Here is a 12,430-nt window from a genome sequence, read left to right on the forward strand (position 1 = left end):
AAAGGCACTGCTGAATGCAGAGCTTCTTGTAAAATGTTTGTATGGGTATGCAGGACTTCACGGCAGTGTCTCACTACATCCAGCAGGAGCAGTTATTTTAAAAAGCTTTGTTTGGGATTAAAAAGCACACAGCTGTTCTCTAGATGTGTATGTGAACAGCTTCACCAAATTGTAGCTGCCAACAGCATCTAACCCCCTCACCTCTCAACAACCCCTGGTATCATCTCCTCTCTTTTGGGCCTCAACATCAATACCCACTCCCAACTCAATCACCCCAGGCATGATATTCCCCCTTTCAGATCACCACTTCTGCAATGAGATCCCCCTCCTCTGATGACCTCCTCAATCCTGGTTTGACATGGCATCATCACCTAATCCACCTTCCTTGAAATTAAGCCTCCTACCCATCTCCTCCTCGGGTTAAGGTTCCCAGAAGAACCTCCACCCAGCAGACTACCCTCCTAAACACCCTGATTCCATCTCCAGTTTTTAACAGAATCCCTGGTATTCTAACGGAAACAGGTGCAATCCTCAGTTGCTCTTTCTCATGGCAGCTCCAGATTCCAAAATGTCAATCATGAACTCTAGCAGAAAACTTGAAGTACAGATCGTCAAATAAGAGTGGGGAAAACTTCATATTGAAGGGGGGGGGGGGGGGGGGTTCAGGTGTGGAATCTCATGTCTGGGGCATGGTTTTGCAAGGGGATCTTATGCTGGGGGATGATCTGGAGGGGACGGAGGTTTTGGCTTTGGCCTTTACATCTGTCGCTTCAAGCAGGTATTTATACCTTAAGGCTGGTATAAATTTTGATGTCTACAAATTGGGAATATGTCAATAACTTAGGTCCACTCAAACTTTCACTCTCCATGCCCTAGCCATGTCTTCTTGCAATCTATGTGTAGTGTAGATCACTACTTTCAAATAGCAGCTTTCTAACATTGCTATTTGCATGTTTAGGTGATCTACATGTGTAAAAGCTGCTGGTTTCACATCAGAACCCTTCTCAAATGAAGGGCCTTAGGTGCCTCTGTAGCTTGTAAAATACTAGCATTTGCTTTGCAGAAATCATGGCTAGTTTGCAAACATGGACATTTGCATCTACTCTCAGTCTCTAAATGAAAAATTGTAAATGTCTGTGTCTAGAATGTTCAAGTACATTCGATATAGTATACCAAAGGTTAAGCTCCAATTTGGGCATATCATATACGCGCTTCAACAGCAGTTTTATGCTAAAATGGAGGTGAAACATCAGGTACAAGAAAAGTGCATTTAGGTGCTATTCTATAACTTGGGAAAATTCTATAAGTGATGCCAAAGTTACACACTAATTAGGTGTTAAACACTTTGCATGGCAACGGGAGGTAATGGGCCTGAAACGGCAGTCAGATGTCACAGTGCACTTAAGCGTTATTCTATATCTTGGTGCAGAAGTATTCTAGTGTGTAACTGCAAACGGGCGTTTCAATGGGGGGGGGGGGGGCAATATAACTATTTCAGCGTGTGCTTTAAAGAATAGTTGCATTAACGCCCCCAGCTGTTTAATTTTAGGCACCAGCCTTTACAACAGTCATAGACATGGCGTAAATGGTCAGTCCTAAAATTTGGCACATAACTGCAGACTTGCGCTACTCTTTTATAACAGATTTGATGCCCAACTTTGTCATTAAATACAGTTTTTTGGCACCTACCTGTAGTCACCATTTAAAGGATTCCCCAATGTGTTCTAGCATGTAACTGCAAAGGGGTGGGGAAGCGTGGGTAGACCATGGTTGTGTCACCAAACTATGGGCACCACTTATAGAATACTGTCAGTTGCACATCAAAATGCCACATTTAGACACACAGATTAACATCTGCTCTTCATATGGTGTGGCTGCTGCTAAATGTTAGTGCTTAACTGTCGGCTTATGTTTATGATCTATAAAAAAGCATTTGGTGCACAAGTTTGTCACAATAGAATACTAGCTTAGTGCTCAGATTTTTGTTGCCTAATTTTTAGTGCCTTTTCCAAAACTGTGTTCTATATGGATGCAAAAAGGCCTGCTAATTATGCCTTTGTTTTATCTGTGGACACTACAAGCATAAATCTGAAGCCTCAAAGCCCACCAATCAAAGACTACTCCATCAAATGCCCAGTTTTTGATTGGCTGAAATATATCTGGCTACACTATTTATCTGTTCTGATTGGGAGATTTTGAGACATTTTGATCTAGCTAACTTTTGCTAAGCTGACTAGTTCATTCTGGAAACTGCTGATTAAAGATATGATTGTTGGCAGTGTGTGATATGGTGTGCTTAGCAGTATTCACTTTAGCAAGTGAGGAAAGGTAAAAACTGTGTTTTTCATTCACTTTTCTTTTCAGACATTTTCATACATTCTCCTAACCATATTCTTCAGCAACTGAATCCTTGGAAAGGGGTTTCTACATGTATCTGAAATCCTGATTCATTTCTCTTAGATGAATGTTTTCTTAGTAAGGGAATAGAAATGGAATGGAGGAATCAGACTACAGTTACAGAATTTGTTCTTGAGGGACCCACAGACCATGAAGAGCTAAACAATGTACTCTTTGTAGTGTTCATGGCCATGTACTCGATCAATCTGCTGGGGAATGGAACCATGATCTCAATTATTAGTGGGAACTCCCAGCTCCATACACCCATGTATTTATTTCTCTGTGTCTTGTCTTCTGTGGATATGTGTCTCACTTCAGTCACTGTACCCAAAATGTTAAGCAACCTCATCTCTGGCAACAAAAACATCTCTTTCTCCAACTGTTTTACTCAACTCTATTTCTTCATAGTTTTTGCTATAGAAGAATGTATGCTCTTGTCTATTATGGCCTGTGACCGTTATGTTGCCGTATGTAATCCTCTGCATTATATCACAATAATGAACAAGAAGGCCTGTCTTAGCACGGTGTTTGCTTCCTTGATCATAAGCATTTTGCATGCTTTGTTGCACACACTGTTGGCATTCCGTCTCCCATTCTGTAGGTCCAACAAGATCCAGCACTTCTTTTGTGACCTCACACCACTGTTACAGCTCTCCTGCAAAGACACCTCCATCAATGAGTTGGTGATCTTCACAGAGGCCTCAGTGCTAATAATAGGGCCCTTCCTGATCATCCTGGTTTCTTACATCTACATCATCAAAACCATCTTGAAAATGCATTCAGCTGGTGGAAGGTACAAGACCTTCTCTACTTGCTCTTCCCACTTCATGGTGGTAACACTCTACTATGGGTCAATATTTTTCATGTATTTCAGGCCTTCTTCCAGCTATTCCATGGAAAAGGACAAGATAGCCAGTGTGGTGTACAATGTGCTCTCCCCCATGCTCAACCCTTTCATTTACAGCTTGAGGAACAAGGATGTTAAGATTGCTCTGAAGAGAGCTCTACAAAGAAAAGTTAGCATCTTCCAAAGGGCAAACTAAGGAAGGAATATGAAATCTGCTAAAGGAAAGATACTTTTTTATTTTGACTTCTATGTCAAAATAATAGAGAAATGGAAGGCACTTAGGACCTCTTTTACAAAGCCACGCTAGCAATTCCCGCATGGCAAATGAGAGTAGCCCATAGGAATTGAATGGGCTTCCTCTAGTTTGCCGCATCGAGAATCGGTAGTGCGACTTTGTAAAAGAGGTCCTTAACTTCCATTTTCCTAGTCATTAAATACTAGGAATAAGGGCCATCCAATGAAACTGAATGTTAGCAATTTAAAAGTAAATAAATAAATAAATAAATTGTGGAGCCTGGTTCAAAGGGATTTTAATCATAACATGCAGCATAGTAATGTAGGTTCAAAATGCCTAAATGTGTTCTGAAAAGACAAAGATATAAACAGATATTAGAATCTGGGTGGGAAGCAGATTGGTTCTTATTTACATATCTACTAGGAGCACATAGATGAGTTCTGTCTTAGGTCTCTTGTATGGATATGCACAGATAAACTTTTTGGTTCATTTTCATGTCATTGTTAATACATTTCTCAGCTTTTTGATATTGTGTTGGCTTTTTTCATGCATTGATATAAATAAAAGCTTTTAAACCAAATTAGAATTTTTTTAATGTCTTCCTATCTCACTCCTGCTGAGCTTTGGAAGATCTAGAGGTCCACCCTTTATCTTTCTGTAAACTCATAGAGGGGCATAATCGAAAAGGACGCCCAAGTTTTGCTGAGGACGTCCCCACAAAACGTCCTGATGGAGGGGCGGGGAAACCCATATTATCGAAACAAGAAGGACTTCCATCTATCATTTCAATAATATGGTCGGGGATGCCCAAATCATGAAATTAGGTCGTCCTTAGAGATGGCTGTCCCTAGACTTGGTTGTTTCTGATTTTCGGTGATAATGGAAACCAAGGACACCCATTTCAGAAACGACCAAATGCAAGCCCTTTGGTCGTGGGAGGAGCTAGCATTCGTAATGCACTGGTCCCCCTCACATGCCAGGACACCAACCAAGCACCCTAGGGGGCACTGCAGTGGAGTTAATAAATTGCTCCCAGGTAAATATCTCCCTTACCTTGTGTGCTGAGCCCCCCAACCCCCCCCCCCCCCCAAAACCCACTACCCACAACTGTACACCACAACCATAGCCCTTATGGGTGAAGGTGGGCACCTAGATGTGGGTACAGTGGATTTCTGGTGAAAATTGGAAGGTTCACATTTACCACCACAAGTGTAACAGGTAGGGCGGGATGGGCCTGGGTCTGCCTGCCTGAAGTGCACTGCACCCACTACAACTGCTCCAGGGACCTGCATACTGCTGTGACGGACCTGAGTATGACATTTGAGGTTGGCATAGAGGCTGGCAAAAAATATTTTTAAAGATTTTTTTGAGGGTGGGGGGTTAGTGACCACTGGGGGAGTAAGGGGAGGTCATCCCCGATTCTCTCCGGAGGTCATCTGGTCAGTTTGGGCACCTTTTTGTGCCTTGGTCGTGAAAAAAACAGGACCAGGTAAAGTCATCCAAGTGCTCGTTAGGGACGACTTTTTTTTCCATTATGGGTTGAGGACGTCCAGGAACGCCCAAGCCCCATCTTCGCTACGTCTCCAACATGCCGCCTTGAACTTTGGTCATCCCTGCGACGGAAAGCAGTTGGGGACGCCTAAAATTGGCTTTTTGATTATACCGATTTGGGCGACCCTGTGAGAAGGACGCTCATCTTCTGATGTGTCGAAAGATGGGCGTCCTTCTCTTTCGAAAATGAGCCTGATAGTATCATATTTTTCACTCTTACAAGTAAAATCTATAAAATATCTGGCTTCATACCTTAATATTAACTGAGTTCAAATCTTTAGCAAAAGAAAAGTGTCAATGTAATCTACTTATAGAAATCAGAAAATTAATTTTAAAAAAGCTCTGCATTAGAGGAATTTTCTGAGGCCTTGGTAAAGGCACAGAAGGTGGGGATATTAACCAGGGATGTAGCCAGAGCTCCATTTTGGGGGTGGGGGGTGGGAGGGTTCAGCTGTGGACTTTGGGGCTATGGATTTCCTCTCAGCTTTCCTCTCCTACCGCCTGCCAGCCATACAGATTCTCTGCCAGAGCCCTGCCCATGCTGCCTAAGCCTGCCTAAGCAGTGAGTAAGTCTACAGTGTGAATATTAGCATATATGCACATAACAGTAATGTTTGCCAATGTGCCCCCTCAGTGCTATTCTGTAACTGTGCACATATAGTTTGCAGGTGGGTGTACACATAGGCAATGTTTGGATGGAGAGCACAATTATGCGCATAAGTTATAGTATTACTGTAAATTACCCATATATCACTGGAACTTACAAGTCATGGCTAAAAGTTTGCAACCAAGCTGTTTTCAACTGTACCACACTGTGTCTTGATTACTAATATTGTTTTGGGCTACTTTTGGTTATATTCTTTATTTGTTTTGGGATAAATATATTTTTTAATAGTTTCAGTCATATTTCTTTTACTAAATCTCATTTAGAAGATAAGAATTGTGGGGTGGGGAGGGGGGAATCATAATTGTATGTTGGATCTTAGATTCCAGTATGAAAAATATTTGTATAATCAAACTTGTCAGTGTAATAATTGATAGCAATCATGGCTGTGATTGATATTAGAGGTTTAATGATCTCTTAGACCACAATGCTGTTTGATTAACTTGACTGTAACAATATTTTGTTTACAAGATGCAACAATATAAAAATCTAAAGCATCTATACAATGTCTACTTATAAGATATTTCACTTATTTGCTCCCTGTTTACTAAGCTGTGCCAGTGCATGGTGGTGCGCTAATGACGACACAGCCCATTCACTTTCAATGGGAGTTTGGTGTCCTTGCTTTCATTTGCTTCACATTTTCACTTGCGTATTGCAGCATGGTATGTGGGAAACATGCACAGATCGGAATTCTCTAGGAAGAAAAGATATCAATAAAACCAATAGCAAAGAAGTTGAGAATTGCTAATTCAAGTGTCATAGAAACAGTCAGATGACAGGAAGAGCTGAACAGTTTTCAGTCTTTTGCATGCACTCAACTTAGGGCACGCTTCTGAGATACACACAGAAATAAATTGGATAAAGAGCTCTGAATCATCAATAATTGGGTGCTAACAACCAATTATTGATGCCAATCGGCACTCATTAAAATTTGCACATGTATCTGGTTGCATTCTATTCTAATGTTATGGCGCCTAACTCCCATGGTGCGTTTTTCAAAAGGGGGAGAGGTCATGGGCATGTTGAGGTGTGTGTGAAATTATATAAAACTGCCTCAGGCCGTCTAACTTGGATGCCAGCATTTAAACCAGGTTTTAGCAGGTATAAGTCTGGTGCCCACCAGTTAGGAGTGGGATCCACATTAAACACTATTCTATATAAGGCGCCTAAGTTTCAGTGCCATTTACTGAATTTGGCCCTTAATGGCTTCCATAATCTACATACAGCAGCCAGATTACTTGTACACTCTTAGACAATAAGATCATATCTAGGTTTAAAAGTAACTATAATCCAGCAGGATGATGTTTTAAATGCTGTTACCCTTCCAGTTATTCAACATAAATATTAGTACCAAGAACAATAACAAATCTAAAATGATTTATAGGTGCCAGAATGGACTGTAGAAATGCAACTGAGAATGAGATTATAACTAGAAGTTGAAATATTTTCCCCCAAATCCATAACTTTTTAAATTGGACCAATAATAAGGCATATAGGTAAAAATATCAACTTACAAACCAACATGTATGGTGGATTCATTTTACCATTTTCACTGGAGTCCCTACCACTCTATGAGCTAGGAAGAATAGGTTGCTGTAATGAGACAGAAAGGGACACTCTTGCAGATGGGTCCAAAAGCTCATCCACTATTTATCTGATACTGTATAGGCAGTATAAATTTCTCTTTTTTTATTTAAAAATTTGCAACTTTTAAATAACAAGCACATACACTTGTTGAATGTGATACAGGGCTTCTTTTACAATGCCATCTAGTGACTCCTGTGCAGCAAATGAGAGGAAGCCCTTAGGAATTGAATGGGCTTCCTCTCATTTGCCGTGCAGGAATTAGTAGCATGACTTTGTAAAAGAAGCCCACAGGGCAATACTATCAAAGACAAAGAAAAAGTAACAAGTGAAATTGTTTTTAAAAACATTATTGATTAAATCAACCCTTCCTTAGACCACTAAATAGGGCCGCCAAAAGACCAGGGGCAGGACTGGACCACCACACACCCCTCCACCTAGGCTGCTATTGCCAGCTGCCACCCCCTCTCACTCGGGCCACCGCTGCTTCACCTCCACCATTCATACCACCGCCGCCCCTGCCCACCCCTTACCTTCCTGTCTCAGCCACTGCTCCTGTGTGCCGGGATTCAGGACCCGGATGATTCCATTAATGCGATATCGTGTTAATGCAATCATCCGATTCCTGGGCAGCTTCCTGGGCAGCAGGAACAGGAGAGACAGACCTGAGACCCAGAGGCAGGCTTGAAGAAGCTTGCCGGTGCCGGGCCCAGGCCCCCCTGGGAGGCCGGGCCCAGGGAAGTTTTCCCCCTACCCCCCTCTCTCAGCTGCCTTGCCACTAAATAAGAAAAGACAGGGGGAGTGGTCAAATGGATAACCAGATTTTCACAGCAACAAAAGAATAAGAAAAGTCCCAGCCTGATAACCAACAAACTCAATTGCAATCAATCATCTATGATGATCCTCCAGTTCTGGATAATTTTTTCAAGTCCAAAAAAAAGATCTCAGTTGTTCAGGTGCAAGGAAAACATACTTTACACCTACATTTACATGGGAATGCTACCAGAAAAGAAGCCCTCAAGGATCTAATTTCTTCAGGAACTCCTTCCATCTATCCTGAGTAGATCTAGTAACAACATGATATTCCCATCATCTTTGATCACAAAAATATAGCCTCAAAACATTATTTAAAAATTGCTCAAACATAAATGATACCGACAAAGTGAATCTATTTGTAACATCTGAGAGCAAATCTTCCAATATTGCAGATAAATCTTTAAGGTCATTATTTTCACCAACCCTAGCATGCACTTGATCTTGATATTCTGGGCAGGGGCGTAGCTACGGACGGGCCTGTACGGGACCATGCCCATCCAATCTCAGCTCAGGCCCGCCCACCCAGTTTTAAGCGCGGTTGACGTAAAGCGCACAGAGCAAAGCCAAAATCCAAAATACATGAAACCAATAATACATACTATGCAATTCTGGGTGATGAATGCAAAGGTCTCTCTAAACGTGAGCTTGTTGCACTATCCAGCTTATTTTCGAAGGAGATTGCCGGCAATCTTCCGACACAAATCAGGAGATGGACGGCGATCTCCAGAACCCGGCCAATTCGGTATAATCGAAAGCCGATTTTGGCCGGCGCCAACTGCTTTCTGGCGTGGAGCCAGCCAAACTTCAAGGCAGGGTACAGAAGGCAGGATGGGGGAGGTGCGTGATTACGAGATGGCCGGCTTCGCCCGATAATGGAAAAAAGATAACCGGCTCTGACTAGCATTTTGCCGGCTGCACTTGGTCCATTTATTTTTAGGACCAAGTCTCAAAAAAGTGCCCCAATTGACCAGATGACCACCGGAGGGAAACGGGGATGACCTCCCCTTACTCTCCCAGTGGTCACCAATCCCCTCCCACCCAAAAAAACAAAACAACAAAAAAATTTTGGCCAACCTGTATGCCAGCCTGAAATGTCATACCCAGCTCCCTGACAGCAATATGCAGTTCCCTGGAGCAGTATTTAGTGGATGCAGTGCACTTCAGGCCAGGGCCACCGAGAGACTAGGCCAGGCCCGGGACAAGGCCGCCCCCCCCCCCCCCCCGAGGCCGGGCCGGGCCCTCTCTTCACCCCCGGGCCCTCTGTACTAATCTTATGCGACCCCCTCACCTTCGCAGCAAGCACCGACAGACCTCTCCTTCCTTCCGTGTCCCGCCCTCGTGGACGTTATAGCAGGTGAGGGTGGGATACGGAAGGAAGGAGTGGTCTACCGCTACTTGCTGCGAAGGTGAGGGAGGCACTTAAGGTCAGTTCCGGGAGCGACGGAGGGCAGGCGGGCCGCTACTTGCTGCAAAGGTGAGGGAGGCGCTTAAGGTCAGTTCCGGAAGCGACGGAGGGCGGGCAGACCGGACTGCGGTGTCGGGCCCCCCTCCCCCGGAGACCCGGGCCCAGGGAATTTTGTCCCCTCTGTCTCCCCCTCTCAGCGGCCCTGCTTCAGGCACGTGGACCCAGGCCCATCCCCCCTACCTGTTACACTTGTGGTAGTAAATGTTGAGCCCTCCAAAAAAACCCAAAACCCACTGTATCCACATGTAGGTGCCCCCCCCTTCATCCCTAAGGGCTATGATAGTGGTGTAGAGTTGTGGGGAGCGGGTTTTGGGGGGGATTTGGGGTCTCAGCACCTAAGGTAAGGGAGGTATATACCTGGGAGCAATTTTTGAAGTCCACTGCAGTGCCTCCTAAGGTGCCCGGTTGGTGTTCTGGCATGTCAGGGGGACCAGTGCACTACGAATGCTGGCTCCTCCCGCGACCAAAGGGCTTGCATTTTGCCTGGTTTGAGATGGCCGGGCCCGGTTTCCATTATGGCCGAAAACCGAACCCGGTCATCTCTAAACCCGGCGATCCAATATTTGACCTAAATGTTGAGATTTAGCCGTCCCCAAACATAATATCGAAAGAAAAGATGGCTGTCCATCTTTTCCGAAAATACGGTTGACTCTGCCCCTTTGTGGAGCCAGCCCTGAAGATGGCCAGCCATCTATTTGGCCGGCGCAGTTCGATTTTGCCCCTCTATGTGTCAGGTACCTACACAAAGGGGTAATAAAGGAAAAGGCAGTTGGATTTGTTGATACTGCAGACATGACAGCAAATGGGATTTCTGATAAAATCATAAAAGTGCTTGAAATGCTTGAATTAGGTCCAGAGTTATGTGTTGGCTTCAGCTTTGATGGAGCATCTGTGATGTCTGGAAACAAAGGAGGTGTTCATGTCATTTTGAAACGCAAGTTTCGGTGGGCTGTTTATGTGCACTGTAATTCTCATCGCCTCAATCTGGTTCTCTGCACAGCATCTAAAGCATGTCCCTCTGTTAGCACATTTTTTGAAATTCTGAACTCCTTGCATAGTTTTATGACAGGTACATATAGGCATGCTCGTTTTTTGGAAGTACAGAAACAACTCCATCCTGATAGACAATGCCTTGAACTTGAACGATCAACAGTCACAAGGTGGAGCTCAAAATCTGGTTCTGTGAAAAAATTATTGATGCTTTTTGATGTTATTCTTGAAGTAAAACTAGATTCCCTATCTCTTCTACATCAGATAGAGACAAAGAAATTCTTATTTCTGGCAGTTACATTTGGGAAATTATTTGAAAGCAGTGATTTTGCCACGAAAGGGCTACAGAGTGCCATGTTGTCTGTTACAGATTGCATTAATCTTATAGAGTGTGTAAAAGAAGCTTTTGTTCAGTTTAGGGAGAACACATCAAATGACTTTCATAAAGTTCTTAAGTTAACAGATCCCCAAAAAGTACAAAACATTCTATATGGAATACAAAGACACGGAAAAACTCTTCCACTTTGTTCACAAATTATTGGATACCAGTGCGCTCACATTATCCAGTGAAACACTACAGAGTTCCTTACCTCAGAAAAACTCTAGTGTAAGTGATTTCATCAATGTTCTGGATCCGAGCACAGAGGAACAACCAGCTGACCGTTTTTTCTCCAATTTCAAACTCCTTTCCAAGGATTTAGTCAAGCAGGAACTTCGCAGATTTTCCAGGAAGTTTTGCAAACTAGACATTTGCCCAGCTCACTTGCTCCAATGTGCTCCAGATTGCTTATTTGCAGACTGCATATTAACTTCATGCTTGGCAGTGGAAAGTTCCCAGAGAACTAGGGAAACATCTTACTTACCCCGATTCCAAAGGATGCAAAGAAAAAACGCCACGATCTTACCAACTATCGGCCGATTGCTTCTATCCCGCTTTTTGTGAAATTAATGGAGAGCATGGTAAATAAGCAACTCAACAAGTACAAGTTCAACATTTTGCATGATTCACAGTCGGGATTCCACCCACTTCACAGCACTCAGTCCGTGCTTGTCATACTTCTGACTAACTTTAAACGGGAGATAGCAGTCGGGAAGAGCGTTCTACTATTGCAATTCGACATGTCCAGCGCTTTTGACATGGTGAACCACCACATCTTACTACAGTTGCTCGATTACATTGGCGCTAGTGGAAACGTATTAGCATGGCTGAAAGGTTTTTTAAGATTCAGAACCTACCAAGTGAACTCCTGCTCAAGCTTATCTCCTATCTGGAAGGCTACTAGTGGTATGCCACAGGGCTCCCCACTCTCCCTGACTCTCTTCAACATCATGCTGGTCCTTCTGGCCACTGCCTTGTCCAAACTTGGTCTAAACCCATTTATTTATGCCGATGACATCACAATCTCTATTCCTTTTGCAACTGACCTTAGCGAGATCCATGCGGAAATACGTCTCGGACTACAAACTGTGCTTAACTGGGTCAACTCCTTTCAGCTAAAGCTCAATACTGAGAAAACCCATTGTCTCATTCTCTCCTCCCCTTATAGCAAATACGCCCCACAAGCTTTAATTACTCCTGAGCTTACCCTCCCCATCTCTGAATCCCTGAAAATCTTAGGAGTGATAGTTGATCGAAACCTAACGCTAGAGCAGCATACGACTTCTACCATCAGAAGCATGTTCTTCACTCTTTGGAAACTTAAACTTATAAAACCATACTTTCCTAGAGGCGTCTTTCGCACTTTAGTGTAATCACTGGTCCTCAGCCGCCTTGACTATTGCAATGGCATCTATTCAGGGTGCAGAGATGTGCTCCTGATAAAACTACAGACAGCTCAGAATACTGCGGCCAGGCTAATTTACAGTGCAACTAAATTT

General features: G+C 43.5%; 1 protein-coding gene across 1 annotated transcript; it reads left to right on the plus strand.

Annotated features, from left to right (window-relative positions):
- The first annotated feature begins 2,489 nt into the window (after window positions 1-2,489).
- LOC115461949 (olfactory receptor 1019-like) lies at window positions 2,490-3,440 on the plus strand. The gene has a single exon (XM_030192000.1). The coding sequence runs from the start codon at window positions 2,490-2,492 to the stop codon at window positions 3,438-3,440; it is 951 nt and encodes a 316-aa protein (XP_030047860.1).
- Window positions 3,441-12,430: the final 8,990 nt, after the last annotated feature.

The sequence above is a fragment of the Microcaecilia unicolor genome, chromosome 2, assembly GCF_901765095.1.
Source record: "Microcaecilia unicolor chromosome 2, aMicUni1.1, whole genome shotgun sequence".
NCBI classification, from domain to species: Eukaryota; Metazoa; Chordata; class Amphibia; order Gymnophiona; family Siphonopidae; genus Microcaecilia; species Microcaecilia unicolor.

Excerpts from the sequence above, each read along its gene's own strand:
- LOC115461949 (XM_030192000.1), top strand. The coding sequence starts at position 2,490 with ATGGAATGGAGGAATCAGACTACAGTTACAGAATTTGTTCTTGAGGGA.